Here is a 19,238-nt window from a genome sequence, read left to right on the forward strand (position 1 = left end):
ATACTATAAATTTATAACTCATCCCACTGAAAAGCATATGAGTCAAGTAAACATATCTGGCAAATCAGGTATGGCTGAATTCAGGCTAGTAGCAATCTCCTTTGACTATTACCTGGGCTCAACCATATTCTTGGCAAGGGTCACACAATTTTTGTCTAAGGAATGAGATCAGCAACATACTCTGTGCTTGTGTGCTACTCAATCAACTCCTCAAATGAAGCTCATAACCAAGAAGAAAGTAATAGCAGAAAAAATAGAGTAAATGAAAAAATAAGGAATAAACAAGACTATGAAAACCAAGTCCATCATTCCAAAGACTGCTTAGTCAAGTAAATCCTAAGACTAGTACTTAGGTCTCATTATTTGACTGAAGTATGTTAATATATGTACTATTTTCAGTTTTAAATATTATGATTTTACTAGGTCATATGTTGTCAACATTTTAGTCCATTGAAAAGCATAAATAATTCAACATTGCTCCATACCTATTTCACAGCCTTTTTGTATAGCCTGGGCATTCTGGATTTTAATCCATAACCTATATTTGGTTGGTGAAATGTCATCAAACTTAATTTTTCTTATGACACACAAATTCATGAAGTGTTCCATATTTTTTTTAAGTCTATGCATTTTCAATCATTTCTTCTTGAGAATGAGTAACTTGGGCACATCGGCAATAAGAGAATTGCTGTTCCCACCATTTCTCACATGGCACTGCTTCTTTTTGTCCCTGTGGATCTTTGTCTACAGAGACAATTGCAGTGAAGGCCAGGGCCCTTCCTGTCATTCAACTGATCCCGGTATTTAAGGCCACATCAGCTCTTTCAGGTTTAAAAACTCTTCTTTTTGTCTTCAGCCTTTATTTAAAAATTGACATAAAAACAAAATTATCAAGGGAGCCTACTGAACAAAATGCCTTTCTTGCCCTAGAAATGCTCAGTAAAACCAAGGCTTACTGCACACCAAGGCTTACTCTGGCCCCTCAACATGGAATAATTATCATGCAAACTATGCTGCATTTGAAAAATTATATTTTAGCATCCTCTTCCATCTATTAAACTTCTAAATCTGTTTTGGTATGCATGGGATGGTTAGGTCTCATTTTATGTTAACCACAGTATCTTAATAAAAAATGTAAAATAAGCTTTCTGTAGTCAAATACGGGTGTCCCTGGTGGCTCAGATAATAAAGAATTTGCGTGCAATACAGAAAACCTGGGTTTAATCTCTGGGTTGGGAAGATCCCCTGGAGGAGGGAATGGCAACCCACGCCAGTATTCTTGTCTGGAGAATCCCATGGACAGAGGAGCCTGGTGGGCTACAGTGCATGTGGCCGCAGAGTTGAACACAACTGAGTGACTAACACACACGCACACACACTCAGGTATAGTATGTTAAGAGTGAGTCTGATAAACACTTAACCGAGAAGAGTTCTCTCATTTTGGAAAAGACAATGTCTGCTGTTTGTTTAAGGGTGCCACCGCCTTCTACCATCTGGTGGGGAAACTCCATGAGAGATGTGGGATCAAAGTCATCGCTTCGGGGTTCTGTGGCACAAGAACTGAAGCAAAGGGGAGATGTGGCAACTCAAAACACGTCTCGACAGTTACAGCTGTTAAATGGGGTGGAGGGTGCATTGCTTTTCAGCCCTTCTGTCTTCTGATGGACTGGGCTGATAAGGAAGTGCTGAATAAAACTTGTCAGTTCTGTTTAGTTTATAGCCACACTTGTTTTCTCCTCACCCCCTGCTGGGTGGTTATTAAGAAATGATTTGGGGGACTTTATTCAACCTTTTGCTGGAGCATTTCATATAGACACAGAGGTCCTTTTGAGGTAACCTGGACACTTAGAACTGAATGACGGTCATTCATCCTCCTCTATTGAGTGCCACAATTTCAGCCAGTTATAGCGTCTTTGTGTTTAATCTTTAGAATAAAAAGTCTTGAAGTGTAATAAACAATAGCTTAAATCCTTCAATGTGCAACAGATACCGTGTTTTGCACAATCAGCCTTGTTGGCAGGAGCAGTTTCACCTCCAGATGAAAAGGGGACTGGGATGTGGTGCATTTGGAAGCCGTGTCGGTGCAGTCAGGCCTGGGTGCAATTGAAGCTGCTGTTCACAAAAATGAAATTCCAAGAAATACAACAAAAGGCCTGGATCAGTATTTCAAGTACTGTTGATGCTATTGGCTTAGACACATTCCCTTTATTGTGTCGTTTTGCAAGCCTAAATTTGAGCCTGAAGAATTTCTCCATATAAATGTCTTAAGGACTGCAGTGGCACATCCATCACCGTTTTTGTTTTGAATTACAAAGATAACCTTAAGATATGAGCCTTATACTGGGCAATGTGATACATACACAGAAAGGGTGGGCTTCCTTCATGATGAAATCAGCCAATGCCCAAGAGGAAAGTAATAGGCAGAAAGGACAGAATTGATGAAAAAATTGATTCTTTTCCGTTAAACTATACTTGATGTGTTTTTTATGAAGTAGGCATCAGCTGAAAGAGAAATATTTTTTCAACTAAAAAGAGATTGATGGTGAGGGAGAGGAAAAATGTATAAGGAATCAGGGGATAAATATGTGTCTTATTTTATTACCATCTCAAATAATGAGAAACTTGAAAAGCATTCCATTGTGGTTACCTCGTATGTTTCCTTGGGCTTGGTGCTATTAAAACTCTTTAATGTTCCTAATGGCTTTGTTGTTTTTTTTTTTAAGAAATACATTTGGATTTCACACTTTATTATTTTCATAATCCTAAGAGTTGTGTTGTTTATTTTCAGGTTTACCAAAGATGCAGGCTATTAGAAGCTACAGTGGAACGCCGCCCCCCGCTCTTCATGAAGGACCCCCATTACACATTCAGGCAGGGGACACAGTTGAACTTCTGAGAGGAGATGCACACAGTCTGTTTTGGCAGGTACTGTTCACATTACAGTGTTTTAGATTTAACAGATGATTTATTACTTCTTGGAGACCAAAGCTCTTGTCTTTAGAACTGATTGCATACTTTCAGCTTCAGAAATTTTACATGACGTGAAGAAAAATATTTTTTATTAACCACCCTCAAATTTACCAATGCTGAAGTGGCAATGAGTGTTAACAAACACTAAAGAAAATAGTATCTGTGCTCTGAATCAGAATTATCATTTATATTAAAAATCCATGCATTGACAGCATTTTTTCCAAACCCAAGACTTTGGGTATGATCTAATTCACACAGTTCTAACATATTAGCACTTTACTTCAGGGGAACTACCAACTAGTTTTCCAGAGGCCATTGCTGGCCAATTGTATCTACCCACAGTAATACCTGAAATTATCAGAGTATTTGCTCTGGGTATTATTTACAAAATAAGTAAATTGTGACAAGTGAGCGAGTATGTTGATGTTTGCTGGTGATGAACTCTCTTGTCCAGTTAGCCTGCTTTGGTTCAAGGGTTTTGTTTAATGAGGTAAATATGGTAGAGTGTAATGATCGAATAGAGGTGGATGGTCAAAATTGCTGTTCATTAAATTATTCTGTATTTTCATGCATATGTTAGAAATACCTCCCAACAAACTTAAAGAGTGTTATAAGTCTATTGTGAATCAAGGGAGAAAAGAGTGGAATCACCAGAAAGCTTAGCACATGAGTGAAGTTTTCTAGGGGTAAACAGAGAGCAGAAAAGGATTGTTGGATAATAATCCATCATGTACATGTGTAAATGGTAGCTACTTTGTTTGCACAAAAGCATCTTATTGTCTGCCATCTTGTTTCAGAAGAATGCCCCTAAGTTGAACAGCTAACTCCAACCACATATCAATTTCTATAGCCAGTGGCTTTTCTAGAGTTCCAGCAACCTTCTTCAGTATCCTACGCTTCTCATACCTAATTCTTCCCAAAAAAAGGAAGAGAATCACAGACTCAGATTCTAACTCTTCTATCCACTCCTGCATTTCCCAACGCAACCACAAAACATGCCTGCTTGTGTATACATAAGATTTGTCTTACTCAAGACTTATCTTTTTCTTGGATATTCCGTCCTCACATTACGTCAGTTGGCTCTTGACCGCTACATTTTCAATTTCATTCTCTCCACTGGCTCCTTTTCTACAGCTTATAAATATGCTCAGGCTCCTCCCAGCTTAAAGCACATGTAACTCCACTTTTTGTCTGGTTATATCAGTCTTCCACTCCCTCTCATCTTCTTTTCCTGTTCTTAAAGCTGATGAGCTTCTTAAGAAAGTAGTCTGCCCTCAGTCTCTGCCTCCTTATGTCCTATTTGTAATGCAGTATCCTGCAGAAACTATTCCTACTTGGATTACTAATGCCATTAAAAACAACTTTGCAATATATAATTAAATGCACATATTGAAAGTGCAGTTGAATTGGATAAGTTTTGTCACATGTACATATCAGTGAAAGCACTGTTACAATCAAGATGATGAGATCAGCCCCAGAGTTTTTGTTTGCTGCTTTGTAACCTCTTCCCCATACCCCTAGTCTCCCTTATGCCCTTTGTAACCTTCTCCCTCATGCCCTTCCTCAACACCACCAGGCAACCACAGTTCTGCTTTCAGACTATGAGTTTACATTTTTCAGAATTTTATATAGGACATAATATAGTACATATTCTTTTTTGTATGGCTTCTTTCACTTAACATAATTATCTTGAGATTAAACCATGTTGCTTTGTTTAACAATAGTGAAATGAAAGTGAAAGTCCCTCAGTCATCTGACTCTTTGTGACCCTATGGACTATACAGTCCATGGAATTCTCCAGGCCAGAATACTAGAGTGGGTAGCCTTTCCCTTCTCCAGGGGATCTTCCCAACCCAGGGATCGAACCCAGGTCTCCCGCATTGCAGGTGGATTCTTTACCAGCTGAGCCATAAGGGAAGCCCAAGAATACTGGAGTGGGTAGCCTTTCCCTTCTCCAGGGGATCTTCCCGACCCAGGAGTAGAACCAGGGTCTCCTGTACTGCAGGTGGATTCTTTACCAACTGAGCTATGAGGGAAGCCACAATAATTCTATCATTTTTTAAAAGCACTTTATTGTGGTTTGATTGATATATAAAAAGCTGTACATGTTTAATGCATGCAGCTTGAGTTTGGAGATAAGTATATATTCTTGAAACTATTACCACAATTTATGCCATAAACATATCCATCACTTCTAAAAGTTTTCTCCTATCCTATCTTATTTATTTATTTTATGATTAACAGCTTTAACATAAGGTCTACCTTCTTTGCAAATATTTAAGTATATAGTACAGTATTACTAACTGTAAACTCGGTGTTGTATAGTAGAATTCTAGGACTTATTCATGTTCCATGACTGAAACGTGTATCCTTTGATTACGTCTTCTGCATTTCCTCCTTCCCCCAGGCTTTGGCTACCCCTATCCTACTCTCTGCTTCTTTGAATTTGACAATTTTTGATTCCTTATGTGAGTATAGCCAAGACTTGGAAGCAACCTAAATATTCATCAATGGATGACTGAGTAAATTAAAATGTGTTATATAACATAGGGCAATACTATCCAGTCTTTGAAAAGAGGGAAATGCTGCATATGCAAAAACATGGAAAAACTTGAGTGACATAATGCCAAGTGAAATAAGTTCTTTTTATTGTTGTTGATTATTCTAGGTATGGGTATAGCACAATTTATCCATTAGCCTGTTGAGGGGCTTTCAGGTTATTACTGTTTGGGGCTGTTACAAACAAGGTGCTGTGAACATTAAAGTATAAGTCTTTGTAGGAACACATACTTTTCGTTTTTCTTAGGTAAATACTGAAAGTCAAAGTGTCAGTCGCTCAGTCGTCACCGACTCTTTGCGACCCCATAGATTGTAGCCCACCATGCCCCTCTGTCCATGGGATTTCTCAGGCAAGAATACTGGAGTGGGTTGCCATTTCTTTCTCTAGGGGATCTTCCTGACCCAAGGATCGAACCCCGTTCTCCTGCACTGCAGGCAGATTCTTTACAATCTGAGCACGGGGAAGCCCTACAATACTGAATACTGAAAGATCATAATTAGATATATGTTTAATTTTTTTAAGAGACTACCAAACTGTTTTTCTAAGTAACTTTATCCTGTTACAGTTCCACCAGCTGTATAAGATACTTTTAGGTGCTGCGTATCCTTACCAGTTTTGTGTATGGTCAGTCTTCCTAGATTTGTTTAACAGATGTGTAGTATCTTATTGTGATTTTGATTTACATTTCCCTGGCTACTGATATTAAGCATCTTTTTCTGTGCTTATTTACCACACATATAACTTCACTGATGTTCTAATATTTTGTCAAATTTTTTAATGAGTTGTGTGCTTTTAATCATTGAATTTTGAGAGTCTCATATATTTTGGATACAAATCCTTGATAAATTAGATTCTTTCCATATATTTTCTCCTACCCTTTGGCTTGCCTTTTTATTACCTTAATAATGTTATTCATAGAGCAGAAGTGTTTACTTTTGATGTTGCCCAATTTGTTAATTTGTTCCTTTGTGAATCACACTATGAGCATTGTAAATATCTAAGAAATCCTTGCCTTCCCCAAAGTTACAAAGATGTTTCCCTGTGTTTTCTTCTAGAAGCTTTATAGTTTTAAGTTTTATATTTAGGTTTATGATGTTGAGCTATTTTTATATATGATAATTAAAGAGATTTTTTTTTTCTGCTTCTGGATTCAGTGTGTTCCAGCATCATTTGTTTGTTCTTTTAAAATGATTTTCTTTATTTATTTGGCTGTGCCGGGTCTTCATTGCTTTGCAAAGGCTTTCTCTAGTTTTGGTGAGCACGGGCTACTCTTTATCGCAATACACAGGCTTCTCACTGTGGTGTCTTCTCTTGTTGCAGAGCACAGACTTCAGTAGTTGCAGCATTCGGGCTCAGTTATTGCAGTGTATGGACTCCAGGGCAAGTGGGGTTCAGTAGCTGCAGCTCGTGGGCCCTAGAGCAGCAGGCTTCAGTGATAGCAGCATGTGAGCCCAGAAGCTGTGGTGCACAGCCTTAGTTGCTCTGCACGTAGAATCTTCCTGGATCAGGAATCAAACCCATGTCCCTCGCACTGGCAGATGGATTCTTATCCACTGTGCAACCAGGGATTCTTATCACCAGCACCATATGTTGAAAATCATTTCTTCACTGGATTGCCTTTGCATTTTGTAGAAAACCATTTGTATCTGTGTAGCTCTGTTTCTGGTATCTTTGTTCTACTGGTCGCTTTCTTCATCTGTATACCATTATAATGATATTTTGATTTTTGCAATTACTCGTAAGTCTTGAAATTAGTGTTAGTCCTCCACGTGTTTTCTTTTGTCCAAAGATGTTGTGGCTATCTTAGGTGCTTCACATTTCATATAAATTTTAGAATGTCTTGAAAATTTCACCAATAAAAGCTTACTTGTATTTTGATTTGGATTGTATTTGTAGATCAGTACTGGAGAACTGGCATTTTAACAACGTTGAATTTTCTGACTACTGTTCGTAGTATGTCTCTCCGTTTATTTAGGTCTTTAGATTCTCAGCAGTTTTGTCATTGTCAGAGCAGAAGATATGTATCCACTGTGTCATATTTATCTATGATTATTTCATATATCATTTTGATGCAATTATAAATGGTAGTTTTAAAATTTGAATTTCTACTGTTTATTGCTAATACATAGAAATAAATTGATTTTTGTAAATTGATCTTTTATCCTAAAACCTTGTAGAACATTAGTTTTAGTAGCTTTTTTTCTATAGATCCCAGCAGATTTTTTAAAAAAGACAATCAGGTTATAAATGAATAAACAAGTTTTTCTTCCTTTGCCATGTGGCTACCTTCTATGTCTTCTTCCATGTGTTGAATCAGTTCAGCTCAGTTCAGTCACTCAGTCGCGTCCGACTCTGCGACCCCGTGAATTGCAGCATGCCAGGCCTCCCCTGTCCATCACCAACTCCCAGAGTCCACCCAAATCCATGTCCATTGAGTCGGTGATGCCATCCAGCCAACTCATCCTTTGTCGTCCCCTTCTCCTCCTGCCCTCAATCTTTCCCAGCATCAGGGTCTTTCCAAATGAGTCAGCTCTTCGCGTCAGGTGGCCAAAGTATTGGGGTTTCAGCTTCAACATGTGTTGAATGGAGGTAGTTTTAAAAAAATGTGCATCCCTGCTTTATTTCTCTATCTATTTATTTATTTACTGCACTGTGTGGCATGTGGGATCTTACTTTCCTGATAATGGATTGAACCTGTGCCCCCTGCATTGGAAGGCAGAGTCTTAGCCACTGGATCACCAGGGAAATCCCAATCCTTGCTTTATTTTTTATCTTAGGAAGAAAGCATGAAGTCCTTTACTGTTAGATATTGGGTTATCTGCAGTTTTTGTAGATGTGCTTTATGAGGCTGAGGACATTTCCTTCTAGTCCTGGTTTGCTGAAAGTTTTTATCAGTAATGAATGTTTGATGTTGTTGTTTGTTGTTGCAGTTCAGTTACTAAGTCATGTCTGACTCTTTTAGACCCCATGGATTGTAGCCTGCCAGACTCCTCTGTACTCCCTTGGAGTTTCCTCAGATTCATGTCTATCAAGTCAGTAATGCTATCCAACCATCTCATCCTCTGCCACTTCCTTCTTCTTTGCCTTCAGTCTTTCTCAGCACCAGGATCTTTTCCAGTGAAAAGTATTAGGCTCTAATACTTTCTAGCCAAAGTATTAGAGCTTTAGCATCCATCCTTCCAGTGAATATTAAGGATTGACTGGTTTGATATCCTATCCACAGGACTCTCCAGAGTTTTCTCCAACACCACAATTCAATTCAAAAACACCAATTCTTCAGCCCTCAGCGTTCTTCATGGTCCAGCTCTCACATCCATACATGACTACTGGAAAAATCATAGCTTTGACTATATGGACCTTGTTGGCAAATTAATATCTCTGCTTTTTAATACATTATGTCAGAGCTTTTCTTCCAAGGAGCAGTTGTCATTTAATTTCATGGCTGCAGACTGTCTGCAGTGATTTTGGAGCCCAAGAAAATAAAATCTGTCACTGCTTCCACTTATTCCTCTTCTATTTGCCATGAAGTGTTGGAGCTAGATGCTATGATCTTCAGTTTTTGAATGTTGAATTTTAAGCCAGCATTTTTACTTTCTCTCCTCTTTCACCCTCATCAAGGGGCTCTTTAGTTCCTCTTCCCTTTCTGCCTTTAGACTGATGTCATCTGCATATTTGAAGCTGATGACATTTCTCCTGGCAATCTTAATTCCAGCTTGTGATTCAACCAGGTGGCATTTCACATGATGTAGTCTGCATATAAGTTAAATAAGTAGGGGGATAATATATAGCCTTGACATACTTCTTTCCCAATTTTGAACCAGTCTGTTGTTCCATGTCTGGTTCTAACTATTGCCTCTTCACCCACATACAGGTTTCCCAGGAGACAGGTAACGTGGTCTGGTATTCCAGTCTCTCTCAAGAATTTCGCACAGTTTGTAGTGGTCCACACAGTCAAAGGCTTTTACATAGTCAATGAAAGAATAGATGTTTTCCTGGAATTCCTTTGCTTTCTTGATGATCCAATGAATGTTGGCAATTTGTTCTCTGGTTTGTCTGCCTCTTCAAAATCCAGCTTGCACATCTGGAAGTTCATGGTTCATGTACTGCTGAATACTAGTTTGAAAAATTTTGAGCATAACCTTGCTAGCATGTGAAATGAGTGAAATTGTACGGTAATTTGAACATTGTTAGGCATTGCCTTTCTTGAGATTGGGATAAAAACTGACCTTTTCCAGTCCCGTGGGCACTGCTGAGTTTTCCAAATTTGCTCACATATGTAGTACAACACTTTAACAACATCATCTTTTAGTGTTTTAAATTTTAATAGTTCAGTTGGAATTCTGTCAGCTCCACCAGCTTTGTCTGTAGTAATGCTTCCTAAGGCCAAGATGTCTTCACATTCCAGGATGTCTGGCTCTAGGTGAGTGACCATACCATCAGGGTTATTCGAGTCATTAAGACTTTTTTTGTATAGTTCTCCTGCATAAGTTGGATGTTAGATTTTGTTAAATGCCCTTCCTAAATCAACTGAAATGATTTTATACTTCTTCTTTTTTGTTAATATGGTGAATTACATTGGTTTTCAGATGTTAATCTTGCTTTCCTGAGATAAACCCCAGTTAATAATGATATATTGTCCTTTTTATTGTTATGTTTTGGTAATGTCTTTGTCTGGGTTTGGTAATAGTTTAACACTCAAAAAATGAATTGAGAACTGTTGTTTTAAATTTTCTGAAAGAATCATTACTGTTATTTCCTCATGAAGTGTTTTGTAGAATTTACCAGGAAAACTATCTAGGCCTGGAGTTTCCTTTGTAGGAAGATTTTTTTTAAATTACAAATTCAACTCCAAGATTTTTTAAAATTACAAATTCAACTTCTTTAGTAAATACATGTCTTTTTGGTTATGCATTTCATTCGAGGGAGCTTTGCTATTTTGTGTGTAGAATATGCAATGTCATCTCTCTCATTTCTGCAGTTGACAATCTGTGACTTGTTTATTTCTGGTCAGCCTAACTACCGGCATTCCTTGGAGACATTGCAGGTTTGGTCCAGACCACTGTGATAAAGCAAGTCACACAAAGTCTTTAGTTCCCCAGTGTATATAAAAGTTATGTTTATATAACACTATAGGCTGTTAAGTGTGCATTAGCATTGTGTTTAAAAAAGTGTTCATATCTTAATCAAACCTTAATTATTTTACTGCTAAAAAATGGTATCATCTGAGCCTTCAGTAAGTCACAGTAGTAACATCAAAGGTCACTGATTACAGATCACCAGACAAATCTAATAATAATGGAAAAATTGGAAATATTAAGAGAATTATCAAAATGTGACACAGATGCATGAAATGAGCAAATGGTGTTGGAAAAATGGCACCGAATGAATTGTTTGACATAGGGTTGCCATAAACCTTCTATTTGTAAAAAAAAAAACAACACAGTATCTGCAAAGCACAATAAAGTGAAGTACAATAATAAGATATGCCTGTAACTTTTATGAATTTTGTTGATCTTTTCGTAGAACCAGCAATTGGCTTCACTGGTTCTCTCTGTTATTTTTCTGTTTCCCATTTCATTGATTTCAGCTCTGGTCTGGTTTGTGTCTAGTATTTTTGCCTTAAGCATCTTTGCCACAATCATTTTGCCTCATAACTAATTGGCCATAAGGTACCCTTGCCATAAAACATGAAATAATGAAAAATGAAAAATAAAATGTGTGTAGTAGACTCATGACCATACAATGCAAATAACTGATTTTATGTTGTGAGCTGTCCCTAAGCACTTGCTTGCATTCTTTTGTTCATTATATTCATGTATGTATGTGTGTGTGTGTGTATATGTGTGTGTGTGTGTGTGTATATATATATATATATATATATATTTGTTGATTTGTCCCCTTGTTTGGCATCACACTTTTTCTTTTTTCATTAAAATTTCTTCCTTCGTTAGGAGTGATATCAGTTTCCAAACAATAGTATGCCTGTTTGGTGTACCTGAGGTTTATATTGTATCGTGAAAGCCTCTGAACTGTTGCTTGTTCTTGGTATATTGTCACATGTCTGTTGGCAGACATTCCAAATTTCTAGGGGAAATGTGGTTTCAACTCTTTACCTTTGAGATCCTCAGCCTCTTTCTCCTCCAATGTAGTGTGTTTCAAAATAGGAAGCAACTCTTGGGGCAAATCAGCATCATTTGTCAGCTGGACAGGGTCATCATTAACAGTTGCTGATGTGTTAGAAAAGCTTAACACATCTCAACCAGTTAAAACGAAACAGCCAAACCAGACTGTCAACCAATTATATTATCTTTGTCGCAGAGTTGCCTTATGACCAGTTAGTCATATGGCAAAAATGTTTACAACAAAAATGCTTACAGCAAACATACCTGGAACTAGTGTATTACATCCTTTCTTCTTATGATTTTGAATTTAATTTGCTCTTAATTTTCTAGTTTCCTAAGATAGAATACTTGCTCATTGATTTGATAACTCTTCCTAATATAGACATTTAGCACTTTAATTTTCTAAGTACTACTTTTGCTGCCTGCCTCCAAATTTTGGTATGTTTATTTGGTATTTTTATTTTAAATTAATTCAGAATATTTTCTGATTTCACTTTCACTTCCTTTTTATGGGTTATTTAGAGGTGCATTATTCAGTTTCCAGGTATTTGGGATTTCCCAGATACATTTGTTTTTAATTTATAATTTAACTCTGTATCATAAGAGAAAATGGGGCCTCCCTGGTGGCTCAGTAGTAAAGAATCTGCCTACCAATGCAGGAGACATGGGTTCAGTTCCTAGGTCAGGAGGATCCCCTGGAGAAGGAAATGGCAACCCACTCTAGTATTCTTGCCTAGGATAATCCCATGGACAGAGGAGCCTGGTGGACTATAGTCCATGGAGTCACAAAAGAGTCAGATACAACTTAGCAACTAAACAGCAAGAGGAAATAGTTTGTATGACTTAAATCATTTTTAATTTATTAAGAATTATTTTATGGCCCCAAAAGTGGTCTATCTTGAGAGATGTTCGGTGTAAAACTGAAAAGAAAGTGTATTCTACTTTTTGGGCTGGGATGTTCTACAAATGCCAATTAAGTCCAAGTCATTGGTAGTGTTGTTCAAGTGTTCAATATCCTTATTGACTCATGACATAACCATCCAATCCATCTACCATGCTATACTCAAGACGGGCATCTTGGTATATTCTCTATTCGTTCCTTTCTCTTGCCCTGCTCCATACCTCTTTAGTCATCAGATACTCTTCGTTTTATCCTCTGACTAGCTCTCAGTGCATTTATTCCTCTCTCCATCTCTGTCACTCTCTACTCTCCAATCAGCTGTCGCCTGACATCTGAGATCACCTTCTAACCAGTCTTGTCACCTCCAGAATTTGTCTTCCTGTTCCCTTCCCACCACAGGAAAGTTCAAATGCAGTTAATTACATAATCCTTTGCTAAAGTCTTCCTGTGTCTTCCTTCGACCATACTGATCCACATTTCTTGGTTGGAATGAAAGTGTTTGTGAACCTGAGGATCCATGTTCAGTACCGGCCTGCTTCTCTGATCTCATCTTTCGTGGTGGCCCACGTGTTGTGTGCCGTCTGTCCCTACAGGGCACCCCTTCCTGCCACAGCTTTAGCTCAGTAGGAGCCTTCTTTGTGAAGGCTTTCAAGTCCCACCTACTTTTGTTCTCCTAGCTCTGTTTCCAGCTGATTTGGACAGAATTCCCTCTTGTTGCAATAATAATGACAACAATAGCACTAATGACTAATAGTCACTGTACCTTTTTTTAATGTAAAAGAGTTCTAAGCATACTTTATGTATATTAACACATACAGTGTGAACAAAAATTCTATAAAATTAATACTATTATTTTCCCCATTTTATAAATGAGCGAACTAAGACACTGTGAGGTTCAATAGCCTTGTGGTAGGTCTTGCAATTTTTTTCTTGGGTAGTCAAGTGTAATGCACTGGGTGAAGGGAAGTGCTGTAAATAGGCCTTCAGTGCAGTTGTGAGGAGGGGAGGGAGGGGAAATATTCTATAGTCCTACAATTCAGTTCAGTTCAGTTCAGTCGTGTCCGACTCTTTGTGACCCCCATGAATTGCAGCATGCCAGGCCTCCCTGTCCATCACCAACTCCCAGAGTTCACTCAAACTCATGTCCATCGAGTTGGTGATGCCATCCAGCCATCTCATCCTCTGTCGTCCCCTTCTCCTCCTGCCCCCAATCCCTCCCAGCATCAAAGTCTTTTCCAATGAGTCAACTCTTCGCATGAGGTGGCCAAAGTACTGGAGTTTCAGCTTCTGCATCATTCCTTCCAAAGAACAGCCAGGGCTGATCTCCTTCAGAATGGACTGGTTGGATCTCCTTGCAGTCCAAAGGACTCTCAAGAGTCTTCTCCAACACCACAGTTCAAAAGCATCAATTCTTAAGCGCTCAGCTTTCTTTATAGTCCAACTCTCACATCAGTACATGACCACTGGAAAAACCATAGCCTTGACTAGACGGACCTTTGTTGGCAAAGTAATGTCTTTGCTTTTTAATATACTATCTAGGTTGGTCATAACTTTTCTTCCAAGGAGTAAGAGTCTTTTAATTTCATGACTGCAGTCACCATCTGCAGTGATTTTGGAGCCACCCAAAAAATAGTCTGACACTGTTTCCACTGTTTCCCCATCTATTTCCCATGAAGTGATGGGACCAGATGCCATGATCTTAATTTTCTGAATGTTGAGCTTTAAGCCAACTTTTTCACTCTGCTCTTTCACTTTCATCAAGAGGCTTTTTAGTTCTTCTTCACTTCCTGCCATAAGGGTGGTGTCATCTGCCTATCTGAGGTTATTGGTATTTCTCCCGGCAATCTTGATTCCAGCTTGTGCTTCTTCCAACCCTATGATTAGATCTCATTTTTTAGTGAGCTTTTGCTCTGGATGATAAACTTCACAAATGTGTGTGTGTGTGTAGGTACATGCATACACATTCATAAGGTTTCTTTATCCCTGCTAAGGTGGAACAGAATGGCTATAGAGGACTGGAGTTGAGTATTTTTCTTCCCCAGGTCAGCTAGGCTCTGCTAATACCCTAGCAGGTTGTATGCTGGTTGACTAGTTTCCTCTGAGGGCAGGCATTGTTAAGAGGGGAATGCCTCTTGCCCTCCCTCTGCATGAAGCCAAGAGGAATTTTTCTCCCATAATTCTGTGGGAATCTGGTTGAGCTTCCTAAAGTAAGTTTTTAAAATATGATGGGGTTACCCCAGTGACTGGGCTCCTCGAGTTTTTTTTAACTCTTAGGGTTGTCAACAGTGAGCCACCAGCAATTTGTCAAATGTGCTCAGTCGCTCAGTTGTGTCCAACTCTCTTTGTGTCTCCATGAACTGCAGCCCACCAGGCTCCTCTGCCAGTGGAGTTTCCCAGGTAAGAATATTGGAGTGGGTTGCCATTGCCTACTTCAGGTTATCTTTCCTACCCAGGAATCAAGCCTGCATCTCTTGTGTAGGGAGGTGGATTCTCTACCACTGAGCCACCTGGGAAGCCCGAATTATCAGCTAAGTGCAGGTCTTTCTGCCCTGGCACTGGATCTTGCAGTAGTTTCTGCTAGTGAGTCTCTGCTATAAGTGGTGACTTCTTGCATTTGCTTGTCTGCCTGTCTAGTGTTGGGGACCAAGCTTGTCCTTTGCCCTCCCCTCTCTTAAGGATTCAAGAAGAGTTGTTTATTTTTCAGCCCATTCAGCTTCTTTATTGTTAGGATGGAGGGACAAACTGGAAGGCCCAGAGTTCTCTTACTAAATTGTATTACCTTCTGTTGTTCTCTGTGCTGCTAAGTCACTTCAGTCGTGTCCGACTCTGTGTGACCCCACAGACGACAGCCCACCAGGCTCTCCCAATGATAAGAAAGGCATTATTGTCATTTCCTTTCAGCAGCCTGGAAACATTAAGTGTTTCTAATATGATGGTATAATGGCTTTGGAAACTCTCAGGAGAAATGAGAACCACTGGATGACAAAATGTGTGTGTATTTCTGTTGAGGGGAGGACATATGATAGTAACGAGAAAGGCTAATGTCTAGAACAGAAGAAAACAATTAGCCCATTTAGTTCCGTTGAGCAGGTGTGTATTGAGCTAATACACAATAGTCAATAATAGTCTAGGTTGAGCCCAGGCATGAATACATTGTTTAGAATCCCAGATAAATTTAATATGAACCACTGACCAGATGATCTAATTTGTAAGATTCTATGGTAGTTAGGGTATTATCCCCAGTGAACTATTGGGTCATTTATAGTAAGCTAACTTACATATGGTGTTAAAATGAACTCAAGTGTTTTGACTCTGACAGTTACCAAATGGAGGGTGTAGTTTCAAAGAATTTGTGTACTGTGAAAATATACTTGCCACAACCTTCATACTAACTTTACATAATATTGTTTTCTGATTCAGAAGGCACTTCAGACCTTGCAATGCCTTAAGACTGTCATGCTAAAATCGGCTTTTGTTTTATAGGCCGTACATGTGAGAGGTACTGTAGGACACTGGCCTGAATTGCATACTTACTCAGTGGCATGAGTCTAGAGTAACATATTTTTTAAATTCCTGAAAAAAACTCTTTCCTCCTGTTGGGTCTAATAGATGACTGGTTTCTAACCCTGTGTCCTTAGTGATCTGTATAATGGTGAAAACTCAGGATAAGGTAAGGTAGCTGGTTTCCATTTTTAAGTTTTTGTGAATTAAATCATTTTGTTATAAATATGTCTAGAGTTAAACGTTGAAGATATTAATCTATAATCTCTATTGGGATGTTACATTGGCTTTGCATTTGAATTCCCAAAATGTCTTTTTTTTTTTTTTACTAGTTAAGTGCTTTGGCTTATTTGGAAATCTTCAAGAAATTATGCTTTCTAAACTGTCTTTTCATCTTTTTTTTTTTTTTTTTCAAGTGAGTTGCTTCACTCATTAGTGTAGAAAGTTGGATTTTATTGTAGACTGTCATGTTTTCTACATACTCTATGTCCAAAGAATACAAATTATCCTCCACTATCTATCAGGAACTTTTTGTTTGAATAGCTATTAGTCTAGTCTGTATTATTATTATAACAACAGTAATTTCTAGTGCTATTGAAGTGAGTGGGCTGTTGGCATTTTCATTATAACTTCTTTCAAACAATGAGTTGCCATTGAGCTATAAAAATGTTCTCTGTTCAGTCTTTGCATTGAAGGGATCCATTTTCACAGCCTTTTCGTTGTTGTTGTTTTTTCCTCTTTTTCTTTCCTTGAAAGTTCTATAAAATTATCTTCAAGTGAAATGAATATAAAGTAGGAAGTTGGTCATTTAGGGTCTGTTCTCTAGTGCAGGTGTAAGGCACAGTTTCTACTGAGTGTAACATATGGAACAATCCTGCTCCTGATTGGGCTGACGATAAACTTGTTGCAGTATGTGATAATAAAGGCTTAATAACTGAGCACATCCTTCAGGCTGAAAGAGATTTTTCATATTGGGACCTTTATTTTCCCAGAAAAGATACAAATTAAAGAGTGAGAAATAGGCAAGTAAAAGTCCTGCCATGCCATCTATGGTATCCATTACAATACAGTGCTTTTTATGTGTTTTCTTCTTAGGATTCTCATTGTCTTAAGCTTTATTCTGTGTCCTATATCATGGGGTTTTATTTGCTTCATTGTCATTTATGAATACCCAAGTGTTCCACAGGGAGAATTTTGTAAGCTAATTGGAACCAAAAGGCAATTATAAGCAGTAGAACTGTAATCAGTGTGCCAAAAATATATATTTTTATCCACAATGAAAGTTAAATAACCTAGAAAATAGTTGTGATACTTCACACTTACAAATCTTGCATCTACATGATCTTTATTCTAAGGAGTGAAAATGTTTTTACACTCATTCTGATTAATTCACAGAAATCTGCATAAAGAAGGTAAGTTTTAACTGTGGTTTTTAAAGGGCCAAACTCATTATCCATTTACAGGATGGCATTTGCAGAATTAAAATTAGACTCTCTTCCAGACTTCTGGTCTGCTACTTCAGTTCTATATGTTAGACCATCCTTTGTTTTAGGAGAGTCCCTTGTAATTTTTAACACCTTTAAGGAAAACACATTTTTTAAAGGCAGTTTAGTTCTGTTTTGGTAGAACAAGCAGGAAACAAAACATTGCTCTATGTAGTTTTTGCTTTTTAAGTTGTTTTAGCTCTTTGCCTCAAAGGAAAGAAGAAAAAGTCAGAAAATAAGTTGAGCTTCGGGAAATTCTCAAGAGAAGGGAAGCATTTCTACTCAGACTGAGACTGGAGGCAAGGAGCCTGGAGTGGGATTGGCTATGGGCAACAGGTGTTAAATGCCCCTTACCCTTCTCTGAGCCCTGAAGACAGGGTGGCAGTGACTGCAGCACCTTGACCCTTGTCTTAGTTTACCTGGTCAAGAAATTTTGCTTCCCACATGGCTGCTATATTTAGTGTTCAAACATACAACAGTCCAGGCAATATTTTTTCACAAGTTCATTTTTCTCTTGTTCTAACCTGAAAAAAAAAATGGAGGGTTCAATTGAAGGGATCTTTTTCATAGAAGACATCCTTTCTCAAACCTTCGGTCATATTTTACCTTCTGCCTGAAATTTCCTTTTTACCCCCATTCACTTAGATAATATTTCATTACCATCAGTACTCAATTTGGTGGGTCACCTTCTCTGAACCAAAACGGCTTCTTCTATCTTGTAACTCATCATACTGTATCCTGCTGCTGCTAAGTCGCTTCAGTCGTGTCCTACTCTGTGCGACCCCAGAGACGGCAGCCCACCAGGCTCCCCCGTCCCTGGGATTCTCCAGGCAAGAACACTGGAGCGGGTTGCCATTTCCTTCTCCAATGCATGAAAGTGAAAAGTGAAAGTGAAGTCGCTCAGTCGTGTCCAACTCTTAGCGACCCCATGGACAGCAACGCACCAGGCTCCTCTGTCCATGGGATTTTCCAGGCAAGAGTATTGGAGTGGGGTGCCATTGCCTTCTCCAATACTGTATCCTAGTGGTTTATTTATCCTTCTCCCTGCCCAGATAGATCTCTCCCAGAAAGATAAGAACCATGGTTTTCATATTCTCATCTCTAGTGCCTCAAATGAAAGAGGTCTTCAGTCCATGGGTTTAGAATGAATAACTGTTTAGAGTTCTTATTTCCATAGTGCATACGTTATTAACTTAAATTACACTTTATACTGTTATATGAAAAATATTCATTCATCTTTTCAGATTTAAATTTATCTTTGTTCTCTCAGAATAGTCGTAAAACCATTTAACCTTGTGTCCTAAATTTTTTACTTAAATAATGGGAATTTTAATACTTTAAGTGACTTATAAAGGTATTGCTACTATAAAAATCACAGGGACTTGAAAGAAAATTGAAAAGGAGAAAAAGTATATTTCTGTATAATTGTTAGTGATTCTGAAAGATATGCTTCACTTTTCAGAAATGAAAAAATGCTTATCAGTTTGGTTTTGAAAAAATTTTTTAAATTTCATCTTCCCCATATTTAATATGAAGAGTCCTCCTAATACACACAGGTTCATAGAAGACCACTCTGCTCTCCCAATTTTGACACCCAATTCTTGAAATTCTTTTAATAGATATTAAATGTTTAACTCCATAATTAGACAAAAGCACAAATGATAAATTCTGCAAGAGACAGTTAATATAAACAGGATAAA

At 38.2% G+C, this 19,238-nt stretch overlaps 1 protein-coding gene across 1 annotated transcript in view; it reads left to right on the forward strand.

The window, feature by feature from the left end:
- VAV3 (vav guanine nucleotide exchange factor 3) overlaps positions 1-19,238 on the forward strand; it is a 434,748-nt gene that overhangs the window by 342,498 nt on the left and 73,012 nt on the right. Inside the window, exon 20 of the mRNA XM_070779927.1 lies at positions 2,789-2,925. Within this exon, the coding sequence (XP_070636028.1) occupies positions 2,789-2,925 (137 nt within the window). The remainder of the gene's footprint in view (positions 1-2,788; positions 2,926-19,238) is intronic.

This window comes from Bos indicus, chromosome 3 (assembly GCF_029378745.1).
Source record: "Bos indicus isolate NIAB-ARS_2022 breed Sahiwal x Tharparkar chromosome 3, NIAB-ARS_B.indTharparkar_mat_pri_1.0, whole genome shotgun sequence".
Lineage (NCBI taxonomy): Eukaryota > Metazoa > Chordata > Mammalia > Artiodactyla > Bovidae > Bos > Bos indicus.